At 47.8% G+C, this 23,850-nt stretch overlaps 1 protein-coding gene across 1 annotated transcript; it reads left to right on the top strand.

Annotated features, from left to right (window-relative positions):
- Positions 1–7,464: 7,464 nt before the first annotated feature.
- On the top strand, positions 7,465–22,942 carry LOC115206771 (vascular endothelial growth factor receptor 3; the record flags this gene model as incomplete). Its single annotated transcript, XM_029773973.1, is given in 7 exon segments — positions 7,465–7,601; positions 10,059–10,233; positions 11,613–11,752; positions 12,909–13,080; positions 13,349–13,466; positions 13,996–14,174; positions 22,776–22,942. Coding segments are annotated over 6 exon segments (936 nt in total).
- Between the last annotated feature and the right edge of the window lie 908 nt (positions 22,943–23,850).

Here is a 23,850-nt window from a genome sequence, read left to right as displayed (position 1 = left end):
CTCTGTTGGGAGTAGACTGCTCTGGTAATGAGTCAGTCCTGCTCTGGTAATGAGTCAGTCCTGCTCTGTGGAGAGTAGACTGCTCTGGTAATGAGTCAGTCCTGCTCCGTGGGGAGTAGACTGCTCTGGTAATGAGTCAGTCCTGCTCTGTAGGAGTAGACTGCGCTGGTAATGAGTCAGTCCTGCTCTGTGGGGAGTAGACTGCTCTGCTAATGAGTCAGTCCTGCTCTGTGGGGAGTACACTGTTCTGGTAATGAGTCAGTCCTGCTCTGTGGGGGGTAGACTGCTCTGGTAATGAGTCAGTCCTGCTCTTTGGGAGTAGACTTATCTGGTAATGAGCCAGTCCTGCTCTGGTAATGAGTCAGTCCTGCTCTGTAGGGAGTACACTGCTCTGGTAATGAGTCAGTCCTGCTCTGTGGGGAGTAGACTGCTCTGGTAATGAGTCAGTCCTGCTCTGTGGGGAGTAGACTGCTCTGGTAATGAGTCAGTCCTGCTCTGGTAATGAGTCAGTCCTGCTCTGGTAATGAGTCAGTTCTGCTCTGGTAATGAGTCAGTCCTGCTCTGGTGGGACTAGACTGCTCTGGTAATGAGTCAGTCCCGCTCTGTGGGGAGTAGACTGCTCTGGTAATGAGTCAGTCCTGCTCTGTGGGGAGTAGACTGCCTGGTAATGAGTCAGTCCTGCTACGGTAATGAGTCAGTCCTGCTCTAGTAATGAGTCAGTCCTGCTCTGTGGGGGTAGACTGCTCTGTTAATGAGTCAGTCCTGCTCTGTGGGGGGTAGACTGCTCTGGTAATGAGTCAGTCCTGCTCTGTGGGGAGTAGACTGCTCTGGTAATGAGTCAGTCCTGCTCTGGTAATGAGTCAGTCCTGCTCTCTGGGGAGTAGACTGCATGGTAATGAGTCAGTCCTGCTCAGGTAATGAGTCAGTCCTGCTCTGGTAATGAGTCAGTCCTGCTCTTTGGTTAGTAGACTGCTCTGGTAATGAGACAGTCCTGCTCTGTGGGGGGTGGACTGCTCTGGTAATGAGTCAGTCCTGCTCTGTGGGGAGTAGACTGCTCTGGTAATGAGTCAGTTCTGCTCTGGTAATGAGTCAGTCCTGCTCTGTGGAGAGTAGACTGCTCTGGTTAATAGTCAGTCCTACTCTGTTGGGAGTAGACTGCTCTAGTAATGAGTCAGTCCTGCTCTGGTAATGAGTCAGTCCTGCTCTGTGGAGAGTAGACTGCTCTGGTAATGAGTCAGTCCTGCTCCGTGGGGAGTAGACTGCTCTGGTAATGAGTCAGTCCTGCTCTTTGGAGAGTAGACTGCTCTGGTAATGAGTCAGTCCTGCTCTGGTAATGAGTCAGTCCTGCTCTGTAGGGAGTAGACTGCTCTGGTAATGAGTCAGTCCTGCTCTGTGGGGAGTAGACTGCTCTGGTAATGAGTCAGTCCTGCTCTGTGGGGAGTACACTGCTCTGGTAATGAGTCAGTCCTGCTCTGTGAGGGGTAGACTGCTCTGGTAATGAGTCAGTCCTGCTCTGTGGGGAGTAGACTGCTCTGGTAATGAGTCAGTCCTGCTCTGTGGGGGGTGGACTGCTCTGGTAATGAGTCAGTCCTGCTCTGTGGGGAGTAGACTGCTCTGGTTAATAGTCAGTCCTACTCTGTTGGGAGTAGACTGCTCTGGTAATGAGTCAGTCCTGCTCTGGTAATGAGTCAGTTCTGCTCTGGTAATAAGTCAGTCCTGCTCTGTGGAGAGTAGACTGCTCTGGTAATGAGTCAGTCCTGCTCCGTGGGGAGTAGACTGCTCTGGTAATGAGTCAGTCCTGCTCTGTTGAGAGTAGACTGCTCTGGTAATGAGTCAGTCCTGCTCTGGTAATGAGTCAGTCCTGCTCTGTAGGGAGTAGACTGCTCTGGTAATGAGTCAGTCCTGCCCTGTGGGGAGTAGACTGCTCTGGTAATGAGTCAGTGCTGCTCTGTGGGGAGTAGAATGCTCTGGTAATGAGTCAGTCCTGCTCTGTAGGGAGTAGACTGCTCTGGTAATGAGTCAGTCCTGCTCTGTGGGGAGTAGATTGCTCTGGTAATGAGTCAGTCCTGCTCTGTTGAGAGTAGACTGCTCTGGTAATGAGTCAGTCCTGCTCTCTGGGGAGTAGACTGCATGGTAATGAGTCAGTCCTGCTCAGGTAATGAGTCAGTCCTGCTCTGGTAATGAGTCAGTCCTTCTCTGTGAGGGGTAGACTGCTCTGGTAATGAGTCAGTCCTGCTCTGTGGGGAGTAGACTGCTCTGGTAATGAGTCAGTCCCGCTCTGGTAATGAGTCAATCCAGCTCTTTGGGGAGTAGACTGCTTTGGTAATGAGTCAGTCCTTCTCTGTGACGAGTAGACTGCTCTGGTAATGAGTCATTCCTGCTCTGTAGGGAGTAGACTGCTCTGGTAATGAGTCATTCCTGCTCTGTGGGGAGTAGACTGCTCTGGTAATGAGTCAGTCCTGCTCTGTGGAGAGTAGACTGCTCTGGTAATGAGTCAGTCCTGCTCTGTTGGGGGTAGACTGCTCTGGTAATGAGTCAGTCCTGCTCTGTGGGGAGTAGACTGCTCTGGTAATGAGTCCGTCCTGCTTTGCGGGGAGTAGCGTGCTCTGGTAATGAGTCAGTCCTGCTCTGGTAATGAGTCAGTCCAGCTCTGGTAATGAGTCAGTCCTGCTCTGTAGAGAGTAGACTGCTCTGGTAATGAGTCAGTCCTGCTCTGTGGGGAGTAGACTGCTCTGGTATTGAGTCAGTCCTGCTCTGTGGGGAGTAGACTGCCTGGTAATGAGTCAGTCCTGCTCAGGTAATGAGTCAGTCCTGCTCTGGTAATGAGTCAGTCCAGCTCTGGTAATGAGTCAGTCCTGCTCTGTAGAGAGTAGACTGCTCTGGTAATGAGTCAGTCCTGCTCTGTGGGGAGTAGACTGCTCTGGTATTGAGTCAGTCTTGCTCTGTGGGGAGTAGACAGCCTGGTAATGAGTCAGTCCTGCTCTGTGGGGGGTAGATTGCTCTGCTAATGAGTCAGTCCTGCTCTGTGGGGAACAGACTGCTCTGGTAATGAGTCAGTCCTGCTCTTTGGGGGTTAGACTGCTCTGGTAATGAGTCGGTCCTGCTCTGTGGGAGTAGACTGCTCTGGTAATGAGTCAATCCTGCTCTGTGTGGAGTACACGGCTCTGGTAACGAGTCAGTCCTGCTCTGGTAATGAGTCAGTCCAGCTCTGTGGCGAGTAGACTGCTCTGGTAATGAATCAGTCCTGCTCTGTGGTTGAGTAGATTGCTCTGCTAATGAGTCAGTCCTGCTCTGTGGGGAACAGACTGCTCTGGTAATGAGTCAGTCCTGCTCTTTGGGGGTTAGACTGCTCTGGTAATGAGTCAGTCCTGCTCTGGTAATGAGTCAGTCCTGCTCTGTAGGGAGTAGACTGCTCTGGTAATGAGTCAGTCCTGCTCTGGTAATGACTCAGTCCTGCTCTGTGGGGAGTAGACTGCTCTTGAATTGAGTCAGTCCTGCTCTGGTAATGAGTCAGTCCTGCTCTGTGGGGAGTACACTACCTGGTAATGAGTCAGTCCTGCTCTGGTAATGAGTCAGTCCTGCTCTGGTAATGAGTCAGTCCTGCTCTGTAGGGAGTAGACTGCTCTGTTAATGAGTCAGTCCTGCTCTGTGGGGGGTATACTGCTCTGGTTATGAGTCAGTCCCGCTCTGTGGGGAGTAGACTTATCTGGTAATGAGCCAGTCCAGCTCTGGTAATGAGTCAGTCCTGCTCTGCGGGGAGTAGACTGCTCTGGTATTGAGTCAGTCCTGCTCTGGTAATGAGTCAGTCCTGCTCTGTGGGGAGTACACTGCCTGGTAATGAGTCAGTCCTGCTCTGGTAATGAGTCAGTCCTGCTCTGTGGGGAGTAGACTGCTCTGGTAATGAGTCAGTCCTGCTCTTTGGGGAGTAGACTGCTCTGGTAATGAGTCAGTCCTGCTCTGTGGGGAGTAGACTGCTCTGGTAATGAGTCAGTCCTGCTCTGGTATTGAGTCAATCCTGCTCTGGTAATGAGTCAGTCCTGCTCTGTAGGGAGTAGACTGCTCTGGTAATGAGTCAGTCCTGCTCTGTAGGGAGTAGAGAGCTCTGGTAATGAGTCAGTCCTGCTCTATGGGGGGTAGACTGCTCTGGTAATGAGTCAGTCCTGCTCTGTGGGGAGTAGACTGCTCTGGTAATGAGTCAGTCCTGCTCTGTAGGGAGTAGACTGCTCTGGTAATGAGTCAGTCCTGCTCTGTGGGGAGTAGACTGCTCTGGTAATGAGTCAGTCCTGCTCTGTGGGGAGTAGACTTCTCTGGTAATGAGTCAGTCCTGCTCTGGTAATGAGTCAGTCCTGCTCTGTGGGGAGTAGACTGCTCTGGTATTGAGTCAGTCCTGCTCTGGTAATGAGTCAGTCTTGCTCTGTTGGGGTAGACTGCTCTGGTTATGAGTCATTCCTGCTCTGTGGGGAGTAGACTGCTCTGGTAAGGAGTCAGTCCTGCTCTGGTAAAGAGTCAGTCCTGCTCTGGTAAAGAGTCAGTCCTGCTCTGTGGGGAGTAGACTGCTCTGGTAATGAGTCAGTCCTGCTCTGGTAATGAGTCAGTCCTGCTCTGTGGGGAGTAGACTGCTCTGGTATTGAGTCAGTCCTGCTCTGGTAATGAGTCAGTCCTGCTCTGGTAATGATTCAGTCTTGCTCTGTGAGGAGTAGACCTCATGGTAATGAGTCAGTCCTGCTCTGTTGGGGGTAGACTGCTCTGGTAATGAGTCAGTCCTGCTATGTTGGGAGTAGACTGCCTGGTAATGAGTCAGTCCTGCTCTGTGGGGAGTAGACTGCTCTGGTATTGATTGCATCGTTTGTGGACCTAAACAACACAATTTTTCAATCTTTGTCAAAGGGTAAAGTCTACAAAACATAGTCCACTCTGTTCGTAACAGATTTTAGTTTTGGGAACAGTAAACTGTTCATGAAAATGTGAAGGAGAATATTAGAATGTCAGTTTACCTTCTCCTTCTCTCCATATTTTGGGGTGAGTGGAAATGCCAACCAGATGCTTCACATTTATCCATACGGTATGGCTCATTGTTCTATCTGGCGCTAGAAGCAAATTACTAGATTACAATTTTGGTAAGGATTCAGCTCTGGTAAGGAGTCAGTCCTGCTCTGGTAAAGAGTCAGTCCTGCTCTGGTAATGAGTCAGTCCTGCTCTGTGGGGAGTAGACTGCTCTGGTATTGAGTCAGTCCTGCTCTGGTAATGAGTCAGTCCTGCTCTGTGGGGAGTACACTGCCTGGTAATGAGTCAGTCCTGCTCTGGTAATGAGTCAGTCCTGCTCTGGTAATGAGTCAGTCCTGCTCTGTGGGGAGTAGACTGCTCTGGTAATGAGTCAGTCCTGCTCTTTGGGGAGTAGACTGCTCTGGTAATGAGTCAGTCCTGCTCTGTGGGGAGTAGACTGCTCTGGTAATGAGTCAGTCCTGCTCTGGTAATGAGTCATTCCTGCTCTGGTAATGAGTCAGTCCTGCTCTGTAGGGAGTAGACTGCTCTGGTATTGATTGCATCGTTTGTGGACCTAAACAACACAATTTTTCAATCTTTGTCAAAGGGTAAAGTCTACAAAACATAGTCCACTCTGTTCGTAACAGATTTTAGTTTTGGGAACAGTAAACTGTTCATGAAAATGTGAAGGAGAATATTAGAATGTCAGTTTACCTTCTCCTTCTCTCCATATTTTGGGGTGAGTGGAAATGCCAACCAGATGCTTCACATTTATCCATACGGTATGGCTCATTGTTCTATCTGGCGCTAGAAGCAAATTACTAGATTACAATTTTGGGGCAGCAGTGTAGCCTAGTGGTTAGAGCGTTGGACATCTAACCAAAAGGTTGCAAGATCAAATCCCCAGAGCTGACAAGGTAAAATTCTGTCGTTCTGCCCCTGTACAAGACAATTAACCCACTGTTCCTAGGCCGTCATTATAAATAAGAACTTGTTCTTAAGGGGCTATTTGGGACGCTAGCGTGCCACCCGTGGCGCACCCTATCAACAGCAGGTGCATTTCAAGAGCGGCAAATTTGAAACCAAATAAATGTCAAAATTCAAATTTCTCAAACATACAACTAACTTACAGCCTTTGAAAGATAAACATCTTCTTAATCTAACCACGTTGTCCGATTTCAAAAAGGTTTTACGGGGAAAACATAAAGTTAGGTTATGTTAGGAGAGTACATTGATAATAGCTGTGTGTAATGCATTGTCGATTCAAAGACAGGCGTCACCAAAACCATAAAATCAGCTAAAATTATGCACTAACCTTTTACAATCTCCATCAGTTGACACTCCTAGGACAAATCACACTTTGCAATAATCTGAGCACTGCGCCCAGAAAAATACGCTTTGCGATACAGACTAACCGCCATGTTGGAGAGATCTAAAATCGAAAATACTATGTAAATAATCCATTACCTTTTGATTCTCTTCATCAGATGTCACTTCCAGGAATCCCAGGTCCATAACGAATGTAGTTTTGTTCAAAAAAGCTCATCATTTATGTCCAAAAAGCTCCGTGTTGTTAGCACATGATCTAAGCCAGCCGGACTTCACTTCACTTCACGAACGGAAAAAATATATTTACGTTCGTTCAAACATGTCAAACGTTGTATCGCATAAATCATTAGTGCCTTTTTTAACCAGAACATGAATAAAATTCAAGGCGGACGATTGGGTTCTCTTTTAAAAACGTATTGGAACGAGAGTACCCAACATGAACTCGCGCGCCAGGTGTCTAATGGGCCATCACCGTTCCAAGGCTCTTGTTCGGTCAGATCTCACAGTATAAGACTCAAAACACTTTGTAAAGGCTGGTGACATCTAGTGGAAGCAATAGGCAGTGCCAAAACATTCATCAGCCCCTTTGTTTTTCAATGGCATAGGCTTAAAGTCAATTCAACACATCAGGTATCCACTTCCTGTCAGAATCTGTCTCAGGGTTTTGCCTGCCAAATGAGTTCTGTTATACTCACAGACACCATTCAAACAGTTTAAGAAACTTTAGGGTGTTTTCTATCCATATATAATAAGTATATGCATATTCTAGTTACTGGGTAGGATTAGTAACCAGATTAAATCGGGTAAAAAAAATTATCCAGCCGTGAAAATACTGCCCCCTAGCCCCAACAGGTTATTAACTGACTTGCCTAGTTAAATAAAGATAAAATAAAAATTATATATGCTGTTATATGCCAGGGGTGATCTATTGTTTATGCACAGAGGACTGGTGGGATGAGACTAGATTATAGGAGATTAGATTGTACTTTATTAATCCCAAAGGGTTGTTTGTAAATACTTTTGTTCCAGCGGTAACACAATCATGATCAACTGATTGTCTTCATTCTAAACGTGTATATTGTATATTATATTGTATATTATCTCTGTCATTGTCCTCTGACTGCCTTGACTGTCCTGTCTCCTTTCCTCCAGATCTGGAGCTGCCTTTCCTCAGGAGAAACAGAGGAAGCAACGGTGACCTCGAGACAATCTTCATATCACGATCCTCCACTCACATCACAGTACCTTGTCTAGTCACTGTTCCCGACCTCATCGTCACACTTTATCTGGTTGGTACCTTCATTTGTAGTTGAGAGGTCATGTGTTTTCTTGATTCTTTCTTTGGCATTTTCTTTCAATTTTTATTTTCTATGGTGAAGGGTTAACGCATTGTTAGTTTAGCAGTACCCACAGTTTTTTTTTCAAAGTGAGGGAGAAAGATGACAAAGTTTCCTGGGGTTTGAATGGTGTGGTGTGCGCGAATGACTTCTCAGCCTAGCGCGGAGGAGACGCTGTCTTTACGGCATGGATTCAGGTGTGTTCCTGAGAATGGAGTTAAGGTGGAAGAGGTTATGCTCGCAGTCGGTGAACAGGTAGGAGCTGAACTTCTACATTCTGTAACCAGAATGAACAAAGCTGTGGTTGGGTTGATGAAAATAGTACATTTTATGGGCAGGCTGATTGCTAGTGGAATATTTGTAAGGATGTGTTGGTGCGGATTTTTTATTTTTCGACTCCTTCGACAAGGGTGGTAGTTGCGAATCTGCCTCCGTTTATTAGACCTATGCCGTTTTGGTAAGTTTGCTAGCGGTTTTCGTGTACTGTCGGCAGGTTTTCAGGCAGATGCCATTAAGCACGTTGTTTCGTTCCGGAGGCAAGTGTTCTTATTTCTGAAAAATAATGAGCAACAGTTAAATGTGCATTTTAAAGTGAGACATGGGGAGGGGCTCTACGCTGGGTTTGTGGGGGTTTGGGGCATAAGAGCTTCGCGTGCCCACATAAAATGCCAAGAGTGTGCAAAGCTGTCATCAAGGCAAAGGGTGGCTATTTGAAGAATATTTGAAGAATTATATTTTGATTTGTTTAAACACTTTTTTGGTAACTTTTTTGGTTACTACATGATTCCATATGTCTTCACTATTATTCTACAATGTAGAACATAGTAAAAATAAAGAAAAAGTATTGAATGAGTAGGTGTTGTACAACGTTTGACCGGTAGTGTATTCAGATGATGTTTCTGTGATGGTCAGGGATGGGCAGGATGTGCAGGCACTAGAGACTAGTCTGAAGGTGTACGAGGGAGCTTCGTCAGCTAAGGCGAACTGAGGCAAGAGTGAAGCTCTGTTATGTGGGGCATGGAGGGATAGAGCCCCTCCTCTGCTTTGACTGTGTTTTAATTTTATTTATTCTGATTGATCGGATGTTCTGGTCCTGAGGCTTCAGTGTGTTAGTAGAACAGGTTTGTGAATTCAGCCCCAGGACCAGCTGGATGAGGGTCCTGAGGCTTCATTCAGTGTGTTAGTAGAACAGGTTTGTGAACTCAGCACCAGGACCAGCTGGATGAGGGGACTCTTTTCTTTGCTCAGCTCTTGGCATTGCAGGGCTCTCTCCTTCTCTCCTCTACTGTACTCTTCTCTCCTTCTCTCCTATATCCTACTCTTCTCTCCTTCTCTCCTCTACTGTACTCTTCCCTTCTCTCCTTCTCTCCTCTACTGTACCCTTCTCTTCTTCTCTCCTCTTTTCACCAATCTCCATCCATTGTCTTTATTTTCCCAATAGTCATCCTCTTCATCCATTAACCCTCTCCTCATCCCCTCTCCCCTCTCATCCCCCATTCCCTGCTCATCCCTCTCTCCTCATCCCCCCTTCCCTGCTCATTCCTCTCTCCTCATCCCCTCTCCCCTCTCATCCCCCTTCCCCTCTCATCCCTCTCTCCTCCTCCCCCTCTCATTCTTCTCTCCTCTCCTCATCCCTCTCTCCCCTCTCATCCCCATCTCCCTTTTCATCCCTCTCTCCTCTCCTCATCCCCCCTCTCATCGTCCCCCTCTCCTCTCATCCCAGATACTCCCCTCTCATCCCCATCTCCCCTCTCATCCCCCTCTCCCCTCTCATCCCTCTCTCCCCTCTCATTCCTCTCTCCTTGTCCCCCTCTCCCCTCTCCCCTCATCCCTCTCTCCCCTCTCATTCATCTCTCCTCGTCCCCCTCTCCTCTCATCCCTATCTCCCCTCTCATTCCTCTCTCCTCGTCCCCCTCTCCTCTCATCCCGCTCTCCTCTCCTCGTTCCCATCTCCTCTCATCCCTCTCTCCTTTCCTCGTCCCTCTCTCCCCTCTCATCCCTCTCTCCTTGTCCCCCTCTCATCCCTCTCTCCTCTCCTCATCCCCTCTCCTCTCATCCCTCTCTCCTTTCCTCGTCCCTCTCATCCCTCTCTCCTCGTCCCCCTCTCCTCTCGTTCCTCTCTCCTCATCCCCTCTCCTCTCATCCCTCTCTCCTTTCCTCGTCCCCCTCTCCTCTCATCCCTCTCTCCTCTCCTCATCCCCCTCTCCCCTCTCATCCCTCTCTCCTCTCTTCGCCCCCTCTCCTCTCATCCCTCTCTCCTCTCCTCGTCCCCCTCTCCCCTCTCATCCCTCTCTCCTCTCTTCGCCCCCCTCTCCTCTCATCCCTCTCTCCTCTCCTCGTCCCCCTCTCCCCTCTCATCCCTCTCTCCTCATCCCTCTCTCATCCCTCTCTCCTCTCCTCTCTCCTCAGTGGGAATCTATACCTATGCCCCTGGAGGATGAGGGGATGGTGTGGGACAGTAAAAGAGGCTGGTCCATCCCTAGACAGGCCTTAGACACTAGACCTTTCCTCTTTGGATTGTACTGCCAAGCTGGACTACAGGGGAGAGTGTACCGCTCTCCCCACTACGTTCTGCACTTCACAGGTAACTATGCACTACATAGTAAACACTACCTAGTGTACACTACTAGTACAACTAGAGCCCTGAGTATCTCTACAGTCTACACACTACCTAGTGTACACTACTAGTACAACTAGAGCCCTAAGTATCTCTTGACCACATGACTGACAGGAAATGAGAGTCACAATTAAATTATTTTATACCAGGGATTTCCTCTCGGGCCATACTGCATGTCTCTCTATAACAGAGATGTCCATACTGCATGTCTCTCTATATCCTTAGAGATGTCCATACGGCATGTCTCTCTATATCGTTAGAGACGCCCATACTGCATGTCTCTCTATATCCTTAGAGATGTCCATACTGCATGTCTCTCTATATCCTTAGAGATGTCCATACTGCATGTCTCTCTATATCATTAGAGACGTCCATACCGCATGTCTCTCTATATCATTAGAGATGTCCATACTGCATGTCTCTCTATATCATTAGAGACGTCCATACTGCATGTCGCTGTATAACAGAGATGTCCATACTGCATGTCTCTCTTTATCATTAGAGATGTCCATACTGCATGTCTCTCTGTATCGTTAGAGACGGCCATACTGCATGTCTCTCTATAACAGAGATGTCCATACTGCATGTCTCTCTATATCATTAGAGACGTCCATACTGCATGTCTCTCTATATCATTAGAGATGTCCATACTGCATGTCTCTCTGTATCATTAGAGATGTCCATACTGCATGTCTCTCTATATCATTAGAGATGTCCATACTGCATGTCTCTCTATATCATTAAAGATGTCCATACTGCATGTCTCTCTGTATCATTAGAGACGTCCATACTGATGGTATGTTAGAGTCCTCATTTTTTCCAATAAGAGCAGAGAGCCACAACTTGAGCTTCACAATTAGAGAGGTCTTGGTCGGTCGCTGACAGTCTTAAAGTTTTCCTAAAGACAGGTGAAAAGACTGGATGAAGACAGTTTTGTTTCCCCTATCAAGTCCTCACAGATTAGGTGACGACAGTTTGAAAGGTGGACATTTCAACAGATTAGCTCAGCCTCGAGTCGACAGAGCTAGCCCACTCCAGCCCTAAGCCTTGTTCAAAATACTTCCTCACTTAGTTGAAATAATCACTGATCTGTAATGACTGGATAGGTGTAAAACTATGCAACTTTCACCGACCCAATGTTGGTAAATAGGTCATTTTCTTCAAGTGATTACTTCTCGGAAGAGAGAAAGGAAGGATGTGAGTTTAAAAGTAATGGAATCGTGCCAGGGGTCCAGGGACATGGTGTGGGCCAGCCAAAGAGACTCAACTTCTCTTGGCCAGCTCTGTTTGTCACTGTGATGGCGTCACGGTAACCGTTCTCACCCCCCCCCCCCACCCCCCGACAGGTAGTCAGCTTTACGACGTCAAGCTGTATCCAGAGGACTCGGTGGAGCTGATCATGGGGGAAGCCCTGACGCTCAACTGTAACGCCACTGTAGAGTTTGGCATGTTTGTCGAGTTCCGCTGGTCCTTTCCTGGAAAACAGGTACGGTAGAGAAAAGAGTCGTTTGTACACTTTACGTAGATCCAGGTAAATGTTGGGGGGGGGGAATTCACTGAAACAAGAGATGGGCATTTCATTATATGCTCCTATTTTAGCTCGGATTAAGAGGAACTAGGTAATTAGATGGAAATATAAGTATAGACTGTCTTGTTTATGTCTAAATTTCTCGGTCTCCCCCCATCTCTCTCTAAATCCCCCTCTCTCTCTCTCTCTCTCTCTCTCTAAATCCCCCCATCTCTCTCTAAATCCCCCCTCTCTCTCTAAATCCCCCTCTCTCTCTCTAAATCCCCCCTCTCTCTAAATCCCCCTCTCTCTCTCTAAATCCCCCTCTCTCTCTAAATCCCCCTCTCTCTCTCTAAATCCCCCCCTCTCTCTCTAAATCCCCCTCTCTCTCTCTAAATCCCCCTCTCTCTCTCTAAATCCCCCCCTCTCTCTCTAAATCCCCCCTCTCCCTCTCTAAATCCCCCTCTCTCTCAAAATCATCCTCTCTCTCTCTAAATTCCCCTCTCTCTAAATCCCCCCTCTCTCTAAATCCCCCTCTCTCTCTAAATCCCCCTCTCTCTCTCTAAATCCCCCCTCTCTCTCCCTATATCCCCCTCTCACTCTCTCTAAATCCCCCTCTCTCTCTCTAAATCCCCCTCTCTCTCTCTAAACCCCCTCTCTCTCTAAACCCCCCCTCTCTCTCTAAATCCCCCCCCTCTCTCTCTCTAAATCCCCCCTCTCTCTCTCTAACCCCCCCCTCTCGCTCTCTAAATCCCCCCTCTCTCTCTAAATCCCCCCTCTCTCTCTAAATCCCCCCTCTCTCTCTAAATCCCACTCTCTCTCTCTAAACCCCCCTCTCTCTCTCTAAATCCCCCCTCTCTCTCTAAATCCCCCTCTCTCTATCTAAATCCCCCTCTCTCTATCTAAATCCCCTCTCTCTCTCTAAATCCCCCTCTCTCTCTGTAAATCCCCTCTCTCTCTCGAAATCCTCCTCTCTCTCTAAATCCCCCCCTCTCTCTCTCTCTAAATCCCCTCTCTCTAAATCCCCCTCTCTCTCCCTAAATCCCCCTCTCTCTCTCTCTCTAAATCCCCCCTCTCTCTCTAAATCCCCCTCTCTCTCTTTAAATCCCCCTCTCTCCCTCTCTCCCACCTCTAGATGAACAGTACAGTGGGCATAGTGCACAAGCGCAATTCTCTCTCTCGGTTCACGGAGGCAGACAGCATCCTGACCATCCAAAGTGTCAACGTCAGCGATACCGGCACTTACACCTGCTCTACCATCACCGTGGAGAAGAAACTGGATCTGGCAACGCAAGTCATAGTGCATGGTAAGAACTATGTTTGAAACCCGGGGAAACCCAGCGTTAGTCCGCTGAGCTAAGCCTAGGTAGTAAGAGACCTTTTTCGGTCTTTGGCAAGGTTTCTCATTACGCAAGTATGCTTCATCAAACCTCCTCTGCTAATGTTTGCCCTCCTACGTTTGCGTGTGTGTGTGTGTCTGTGTGTGTGTGTGTGTGTGTGTGTGTGTGTGTGTGTGTGTGTGTGTGTGTGTGTGTGTGTGTGTGTGTGTGTGTGTACGCATGTGTCCTGTTGCAGAGAAGCCATTCATCAGCCTAGACTACAGGAGCGGCCCGGTCGTCGAGGCAACATCAGGACAGAAGTCCTTCAAACTGTTAGCCAAGGTGTCAGCATACCCCAGACCTGACATACAGTGGTAAGACCATCTGGCATTGTTAACTATCTGATATGGAACATTAACCCTCTGACATGGAACATTAACCCTCTGATATGGAACATTAACTATCTGCCACGGAACATTGATTATCTGACATGGAACATTAACTATCTGCCATGGAACATTAACTATCTGACATCGAACATTAACTATCTGCCATGAAACATTAACTATCTGATATGGAACATTAACTATCTGATATGGAACATTAACTATCTGCCATGGAACATTAACTATCTGATATAGAACATTTTTCTTCATAATGTTGCTAGAGCGCCCTCTAAATTCGTCTTTCAGAACTAGGTTTGTTGCTGATGTTCTGTGTTTAGCCAATCAGCTAGCAAGCTATTTTTTCTGCAGTTAGCTATTCTACCTTGCTGATATCGATCTGACAAGCCCCAAAGTGTACCCTGTTTCTGGTGTATGTATTTAATAATACTTGTTTTCTACAACATTTTTCTATATCAAGTTCAACTTTGTATTCCTTTTTGTTTGGATGTTCTCTCAGGTTTAAAGGTGATAAGTTGATCAGCCGTCGTCCAGAGTTCAACAGGATGCGTCTCCATCAGCACTATAACTTAGAGATCAGAGACGTTCACCCTGAGGATGCTGGAAACTACACCATCCTCCTCAAGAACACCGCCGCCTTGCTGGAGAGGAGAATCACCATCACACTCATCGTCAACGGTAACCATCACCACAACCATCACCCTCATCGTCAACGGTAACCATCACCACAACCATCACACTCATCGTCAACGGTATTTTTCACCATCACCATCACACTCATCGTCAACGGTAACCATCACAATCACTCTCAGTGGTGTAGTTGAACACACACTCTCAGCGGTGTAGTTGAACACCCACTCTCAGCGGTATAGTTGAACACCCACTCTCAGTGGTATAGTTGAACACTCAGCGGTGTAATTGAACACTCTCAGCGGTGTAGCTGAACACACACACACTCTCAGCGGTGTAGGTGAACACACACACACTCTCAGCGGTATAGTTTAACACACACTCTCAGTGGTGTAATTGAACACACACTCTCAGCGTGTAGTTGAACACACACACACTCTCAACGGTGTAGTTGAACACTCAGCGGTGTAGCTGAATACACACACACTCTCAGCGGTGTAGGTGAACACACAGTGGTGTAGGTGACGCACACACACTCTCAGTGGTGTAGTTGAACACTCTCAGTGGTGTAGTTGAACACTCAGTGGTGTAGTTTAACACTCTCAGCGGTGTAGCTGAACACACACACACTCTCAGTGGTGTAGTTGAACACTCTCAGTAGTGGAGTTGAACACTCTCAGCGGTGTAGTTGAACACTCTCAGTGGTGTAGTTGAACACTCTCAGTGGTGTAGTTGAACACACTCAGTGGTGTAGTTTAACACTCTCAGCGGTGTAGCTGAACACACACACACTCTCAGTGGTGTAGTTGAACACTCTCAGTGGTGTAGTTGAACACTCTCAGTGGTGTAGTTCAACACTCAGCGGTGTAGTTAGACACTTTCAGCGGTGTAGTTGAACCTAGTGTGAATTATTTTGCCAGTACAACAAAAACCAATGGAATATTCCCCAGCCTCAAGATGAATCAGGTATTTGTAAATATTAGATGTATAGTACCAGCCAAAAGTTTGGACAGACTGTGGCAAAGAAGGGGGTCGAGGGATAAATGGCAGATATGTGAGGGCAGAACTAATAAACGGGCTCTGCCCGATCACTAAAATGGCCACCCCGAGCAGAACTACAGATCACAAAATGGCCGACTGCCAAAACTACAATTCCCATAAGCAAGGGGAGCCCTCAGAAGGTGGAGCCGACCCACAGATAAAAGGTCAAGAAAAACCAGGAAGAGAGAGAGAGGGCGGGAAGGATCTATGAACCATAGAGAAAGAGACAATCTACATTGGCTGGATTTACCGTGTACGAGCTGGACTGTTTTGGACTTACCTGTTGGCGTTTAGACCTGGACCTACCGAGAACCAGATTTGTGTACCGAACCCTGCTATCCTTGACCTTACCTGTGGCCTGGGTGGACCAGGACAGCGAAACAAACACACAGGTACTGTCATGTTCGAAAGAACTTTCATTCTGGGCTGACTTTGGTGATAGTTTCCCACTTAATTTGTAACAAACGCTCCTAACTTTGAAGAGGTTTGCCACACGTGGTGGAGAGTGTGGGCACTGGATTAACCATACCGCTGGTTAGGTAGAAAAAAATTTAAAAAAAGTTTAGTTAGCACTCCAAAGGGGAGTCAGGTTTTTTGGGGGTTTTTTTTGTGGCTTTGTTTGGTTAGGACAGTTTTTTTCAGGAAAATGAGTATGGAGGGAGCCATACAGGCCCTGTTACAAGCGGCGGCCGCCCAACAAGAGGCAACTAGAGCTCAACAAATAGCTCATCAGAATGCAATGCGAATGTATCAGGACACATTACAGGTCCAGCACCGCACCAACCAGCTGCTCAGAGAAGAGCAACAGAGAAACACCCGGGAGTTAAGAGAAGGCCTAAAGGGGCTAGCGGACCAAATTGGGGCTCAGTTACCAGCTGCAAATACCCAAAGGTGGGCCAATCATTTTCTTCCACAGCGCAGGATGATGTGGAAGCATATCTTACCACCTTCGAAAGGACGGTAGAGAGGGAGAAGTGTCCGAAAGAAGAATGGGCAGGGCTTCTGGCACCATACCTGGCATGGGACGCTCAAAAAGCATATTTCGACCTGGAGTTGAAGGATGCACAGGATTACGATAAACTCAAGGGAGAGATTCTGACTAGACTGGGAGTGACCAATACCGTGAGGGCACACCGCTTCCACCAGTGGTCCTACAGACCGGGACAACCCCCCCGAACACAGATGTTCGACTTGATTCACCTGGCACGGAAATGGTTGCGACCGGAGACCCGTTCGTCCGCCGAGGTCGTCGAGACCATCGTACTCAACCAGTTTCAGCGAGGTCTACAGAACGAGGTACTTTCCGCCGACCATCTCGTGGACCTGGTTGAACGGTATTGTACGGCAGGAACAACTGAGCAGGCGCAGGAGGAAAGATTCCCATTCCCCAGGCCTGGGCGAACCAGCGGACAGGGTAAAGGGAGAGCAGCGTGGGGCCATGAGGAAAGAATCAGAATCGGGCCGAGACAGTAAGGGAAAAATCGGAAACCGGGACTGGGGGTCGAGGAGGTCTCCCCCCCGGAACCCTATTATCTGTTACAATTGTAATCGACCGGGACATATTGCAGCCTACTGCCCTATTAAAGAAGAGCCAATGCAATGTAACCTCGGTGAAAAAGAAGATGAGATATGGTATGCATGTCCCGTGGTAACCACTGTACTTGAAAGATCAAGAAACAAACATATGTGCAGGTTGAAGGGAAGGAGGTTGAAGCACTACTGGATTCCGGCAGTATGCTAACCCTGGTCGTTGCAAACCTAGTGCCGACGCATAAACTGGATACAAGTCAGGATATCAGTGTTACGTGCATTCATGGGGATACCCGTCTGTACCCCACAGCATTAGTGAGCATACAAACAGAGGACGGTCTGCTGGATTATGAGGTCGGCGTGGTCCCAAAGATGCCATATGATGTAATATTGGGTAGATACTTTCCTAACTTTGCGAAGTTAGGTCAAAAGAACGGCATATTTGAGAAGCCAACAACCCTGACCAAGCAGGAAGAAGCATGGGCCTTCAACCAAGGCCAAGAAAAGAGGTCTCCCAGGGGCCAACCTCACAGGTACTAGTAGGGGAGGATGAGGATGAAGTGGCAAACCTCGTTGATAATGAACAGCCCAGTACTAGTGGGGCTGGGGTCGATCTGAATCCAGAGGACGACTATCTAGAACCAGCAGACCTGGCAGGGTCCATGACTAATTTCGGGACGGCCCAACACCAGGATCCAACCCTGCAGCAAGCCAGAGCAGACGTGCAGGTCGTAGATGGTACTCCCATAAATGATAGGATGATGCCTAATAGTTTTCCCCACTTCATCATGAAAAATGGTTTGGTGTACAGAGTCTCAAAAATAGGGGTTGATGTGGTGGAACAGTTGTTGGTCCCCACCCGGTACAGGAAGACAGTACTGGATCTAGCTCATGGGCACATTCTGGGTGGAAACCTTGGTATTGATAAAACCCGAGACCGGATTGTAAGGAGGTTTTACTGGCCAGGAATTCAGGCTGAAGTGGCTCGGCATTGTGGAGAGTGCCCGGAGTGCCAGGTAACAGCTCCCCGACCAGCGTTTAGAAGCCCGTTAGTGCCACTCCTCACTCGAAACGCCATTTGAGAGGATAGCGATGGACATAGTGGGCCCACTACCCAAATCTGCCAGAGGGCACCAATACATTCTGGTCATTCTAGATTATGCCACTCGCTACCCAGAAGCCATTCCCCTTCGGACAATGGCTTCCAAAAATATCGCCAAGGAACTAGTGCTATTGTTCACCAGGGTTGGGGTCCCAAAGGAGATCCTTACTGACCAGGGGACCCCTTTATGTCCCGCCTTATGGTGGACCTTTGTAAATTGTGGCAGGTGAAACAGTTGAGGACATCGGTTTACCATCCACAGACGGACGGGCTGGTTGAGAGATTCAACGGGACCCTGAAGTCAATGCTCAGGAAGGTAATCGACAAGGATGGGAAAAACTGGGTTTGCATGTTGCCATATCTGATGTTTGCCATTAGAGAGGTTCCTCAAGCCTCGCTGGGGTTTTCTCCCTTCGAGCTGGTATATGGGAGGCACCCCCTGGGAATCTTAGACATCGCCCGGGAAACCTGGGAACACCAATCCACCCCGTATACTAGTGTCATAGAGCACGTCACGGCAATGCAAAACAGGATAGCCACAGTCATGCCCATCGTCAGAGAGCACATGAGACAAGCACAAGAGCACCAGCGGCACACTTATAACCAGCAGGCTACCCTGAGGGAATTTCAACCGGGAGATAAGGTGTTAGTGCTGATCCCCACGGTAGAGTGCAAACTACTAGCCACATGGAAAGGACCATATGAAGTACTGGAGAGAATAGGAGAAGTTAATTATCGGATCCGACAGCCAGGTCGACGGCCCCAGGAACAGATCTATCACATAAACCTGTTAACTTCTTGGGGCTCTGTGGGACGTTAGTGTGCCACCCGTGGCGCACCCTATCAACAGCAGGTGCATTTCAAGAGCGGCAAATTTGAAACCAAATAAATGTCAAAATTCAAATTTCTCAAACATACAACTAACTTACAGCCTTTGAAAGATAAACATCTTCTTAATCTAACCACGTTGTCCGATTTCAAAAAGGTTTTACGGGGAACGCATAAAGTTATGTTAGGAGAGTACATTGATAATAGCTGTGTGTAATGCATTGTCGATTCAAAGACAGGCGTCACCAAAACCATAAAATCAGCTAAAATTATGCACTAACCTTTTACAATCTCCATCAGATGACACTCCTAGGACATTATGTTAGACAATGCATGCATTTTTAGTTCTATCAAGTTCATATTTATATCTAAAAACAGCGTTTTACTATGGCGTTGATGTTCAGGAAATCGTTTCCCTCCAATACCGGCAGTCAAGTCATGACAACAAAATAATTAATTAATATTAGAAAACATTGGTAAAATATTATATTGTCATTCAAAGAATTATAGATTTACATCTCTTGAACGCAATGGACTTGCCAGATTTAAAATTAACCTTACTGGGAAATCACACTTTGCAATAATCTGAGCACTGCGCCCAGAAAAATACGCATTGCGATACAGACTAACCGCCATGTTGGAGAGATCTAAAATACTATGTAAATAATCCATTACCTTTGATTCTCTTCATCAGATGTCACTTCCAAAGAATCCCAGGTCCATAACGAATGTAGTTTTGTTCAAAAAAGCTCATCATTTATGTCCAAAAACCTCCGTGTTGTTAGCACATGATCTAAGCCAGCCGGACTTCACTTCACGAACGGAAAAAATATATTTACGTTCGTTCAAACATGTCAAACATTGTATCGCATAAATCATTAGGGCCTTTTTTAACCAGAACATGAATAAAATTCAAGGCGGACCATTGGGTTCTCTTTTAAAAAGTTTCGGAATGAGAGTACCCACCATCAACTCGCGCGCACGGTGTCTAATGGGCCATCACAGTTCCAAGGCTCTTATTCGGTCAGATCTCACTGTAGAAGACTCAAAACACTTTGTAAAGGCTGGGGACATCTTGTGGAAGCAATAGGAAGTGCCAAAACATTCCTCACCCCCTTTGTTTTTCAATGGTATAGGCTTAAAGTCAATTCAACACATCAGGTATCCACTTCCTGTCAGAATCTGTCTCAGGGTTTTGCCTGCCAAATGAGTTATGTTATACTCACAGACACCATTCAAACAGTTTTTGAAACTTTAGGGTGTTTTCTATCCATATATAATAAGTATATGCATATTGTAGTTACTGGGTAGGATTAGTAACCAGATTAAATCGGGTACATTTTTTTATCCAGCCGTGAAAATACTGCCCCCTATACCCTAACAGGTTAAAAGCATGGAGAGAGAGAGAAACACTAATGGTCACGTACCCCACACACACTCAGGAGACAGCTGAAGTAAATATTTCACCTACTTTGTCCCCAGCACAAGTACAGGAAGTAAAGACCCTGATCCAGAAAAACAGAGATGTGTTTTCAGAAGTACCCGGCCGAACTGAGGTTACAGCTCATGATATCGTTTCCCTACCAGGGAGAAAAGTGAGCATGAGGCCATATCGGGTACCCGAGGCTCGACAGGCAGCGACTAGAGCAGAGACGGAGAAAATGTTGACAGCTGGAGTGATCGAAGAGTCACATAGTGAGTGGTCTAGCCCAATTGTGATGGTCTCCAAGCCCGATGGGTCTTTGCGGTTCTGTAACGACTTTCGGAAGGTAAATGAAATCTCCAAGTTTGATGCCTACCCCATGCCCAGAGTAGACAAACTACTGGAGAAAATTGGTAAAGCTCGGTACATTACGACCCTGGACCTGACAAAAGGGTACTGGCAAATTCCTCTGACCCCCAGGGCCAAAGAAAAGACAGCCTTTGTAACCCCTGACGGTTTGTTTCAATACACCGTCATGCCATTCGGCCTACATGGGGCCCCAGCCACCTTTCAACGGCTCATGGACAGGGTCCTAAAACCGCACCAAACATACGCCGCAGCTTATTTAGATGACGTGGGGATCTACAGCCCAGATTGGGAATCCCACTTACCCCGGGTACAGGCGGTGTTAGACGCGCTTAGAAAGGCAGGGCTCACGGCGAACCCTGCCAAGTGTTATGTGGGGTTAGAGGAAACAGAGTATATGGGATACACAGTGGGAAGAGGATTAATCAAACCCCAACGTAAGAAGGTGGAGGCAATTAGAGAATGGCCGAAACCAGTAAATAAGAAGCAGGTTCGAGCCTTCCTAGGGCTGACCGGGTACTACCGGAAGTTCATCCCAAGTTATGCCACAGTGGCCGCCCCACTCACCGACATGACTAGAGCCAGAGGGCCAAACATGGTCAAGTGGGATGAAAGGGCCACCAAAGCATTTAGGACATTACAGGAGGCCCTCTGCTGTAATCCAGTGCTGGTGGTACCAGACTTTGAGAGAGAGTTTGTGGTTCAGATGGATGCTTCAGAGATCGGCTTGGGAGCAGTGCTGTCCCAAGAGGTAGAAGGGGTGGAACACCCCATCCTGTTTTTAAGCAGGAAGCTGGAACCACGGGAAACCAACTACTCAGTTGTTGAGAAAGAGGCGCTGGCAGTAAAGTGGGCTCTGGAAAGCCTGAAATACTACCTGCTGGGGCGCCACTTCACCCTCATCAGTGACCATGCACCACTCACCTGGATGCATAGGGCTAAAGAGAAGAACGCTCGGGTGATGCGGTGGTTTTTGAGTCTCCAACCGTCTCACTTTGACTTGAAACACAGATCAGGAAAGGAAATGGGAAATGTGGATGGGTTATCCCGCATGCACGCATATTTTGCTGTGGTAGCCCGACCTAGGGGGGAGATGTGTGGCAAAGAAGGGGGTCGAGTGATAAATGGCAGATATGTGAGGGCAGAACTAATAAACGGGCTCTGCCCGATCACTAAAATGGCCACCCCGATCAGAACTACAGATCACAAAATGGCCGACTGCCAAAACTACAATTCCCAGAAGCAAGGGGAACCCTCAGAAGGTGGAGCCGACCCACAGATAAAAGGTCAAGAAAAACCAGGAAGAGAGAGAGAGGGCGGGAAGGATCTATGAACCATAGAGAAAGAGACAATCTACATTGGCTGGATTTACCGTGTACGAGCTGGACTGTTTTGGACTTACCTGTTGGCGTTTAGACCTGGACCTACCGAGAACCAGATTTGTGTACCGAACCCTGCTATCCTTGACCTTACCTGTGGCCTGGGTGGACCAGGACAGCGAAACAAACACACAGGTACTGTCATGTTCGAAAGAACTTTCATTCTGGGCTGACTTTGGTGATAGTTTCCCACTTAATTTGTGACAAACGCTCCTAACTTTGAAGAGGTTTGCCACAATACCTACTACTTCAAGGGTTTTACCAAGAGTGTGCAAAGCTGTCATCAAGGCAAAGGGTGGCTACTTTGAAGAATCTCAAAAGATAAATATATTTTAATTTGTTTAACACTTTTTTGTTTACTACATGATTCCATATGTGTTATTTCATAGTTTTGATGTCTTCAAGGGTTTTCTACATTGTAGAAAAATAGTGAATGGGTAGGTGTATCCGTATGTATTTGACCAAAGTCTGATAATCTCCCTCGTCACTGTACCTTCTCCTTCACTCCCCCTCCTCCCCATCGCTCTACCCCTCCCCGTCGCTCTACCCCCTCCCCGTCGCTCTACCCCTTCCCCGTCGCTCTACCCCTTCCCCGTCGCTCTACCCCCTCCCCGTCGCTCTACCCCTCCCCGTCGCTCTACGCCTTCCCCGTCACTCTACCCCCTCCCCGTCGCTCCCCCTTCCCCTTCACTCCCCCTCCTCCCCATCGCTCTACCCCCTCCCCGGCGCTCTACCTACCCCCCCTCCCTGTCGCTCTACGCCCTCCCCGTCACTCTACCCCCTCCCCATCGCTCCCCCCTTCCCCTTCACTCCCCCTCCTCCCCGTCGCTCTACCCCCTCCCCGTCGCTCTACCCCCTCCCTGGCACTCTACCTACCCCCCTCCCCATCGCTCTACCCCCTCCCCGTCGCTCTACCCCCTCCCCGTCGCTCCCCCTTCCCCCTCACTCCCCCTCCTCCCCATCGCTCTACCCCCCCTCAGTTCCCCCTCAGATCCATGAGAAGGAAATAGCAGCACCCTCAAGCCCGTATCGCCGTGGCAGCAGCCAGACCCTCACCTGTACAGGGTACGGACGTCCCGCCCCCAACATAACCTGGCAGTGGAGGGCATGGAGCCCCTGTGGCCTCAACAGCACCCGACGCATGTAAGACACACCCACACCTGTATATACAGTACACACACACACAACCCAGCCTGAAAGATTTACACACAACCCAGCCTGTTGTGGATGTTTCTGTGTGTGTGTGCGTGCCAGTGTGCGTGCGTGTGTGCGTGCGTGTGAGGAGAGGAGTGATGTTTGGACTAACAACAGGATGTATGGATGGGACAGATGGCAATGTAGCATCACACACACACACATCCTCTGACACTGACACACACACACACACACACACTAAGCTTTAAACCTGCAAAAGTTTCTGTCCTCCAACAAGAGGTGTATGAACAGTGCCCATAGAAATAGATGTGGTGATATATAGACGTGGTGATAGATAGATGTGGTGATAGATAGATGTGGTGATAGATAGATGTGGTGATAGATAGACGTGGTGATAGATAGACGTGGTGATAGATAGACGTGGTGAAATATAAACTTGGTGATATATGGATGTGGTGATATATGGATGTGGTGATAGATGGACGTGGTGATAGATGGACGTGGTGATATATGGACGTGGTGATATATGGACGTGGTGATATATAGACGTGGTGATAGAAATACGTGGTGATAGAAATACGTGGTGATAGATAGACGTGGTGATAGATAGACGTGGTGATAGATAGACGTGGTGATAGATAGACGTGGTGATAGATAGATGTGGTGATATATAGACGTGGTGATAGATAGACATTGTGATAGATAGACGTGGTGACAGATTGTGGTGATAGACATGGTGATATATAGACGTGGTGATATATAGACGTGGTTATAGACGTGGTGATAGATTGACGTGGTGATAGATTGACGTGGTGATAGATAGACGTTGTGGTGATAGATAGACGTGGTGGTGATAGATAGACGTGGTGATATATAGACGTGGTGATAGATAAACGTGGT

This window comes from Salmo trutta, chromosome 13 (assembly GCF_901001165.1).
Source record: "Salmo trutta chromosome 13, fSalTru1.1, whole genome shotgun sequence".
Taxonomy (NCBI): domain Eukaryota; kingdom Metazoa; phylum Chordata; class Actinopteri; order Salmoniformes; family Salmonidae; genus Salmo; species Salmo trutta.
The sequence above is the reverse complement of the archived record's forward strand: the minus strand, read 5'-3'. Positions and strand labels throughout refer to the sequence as shown.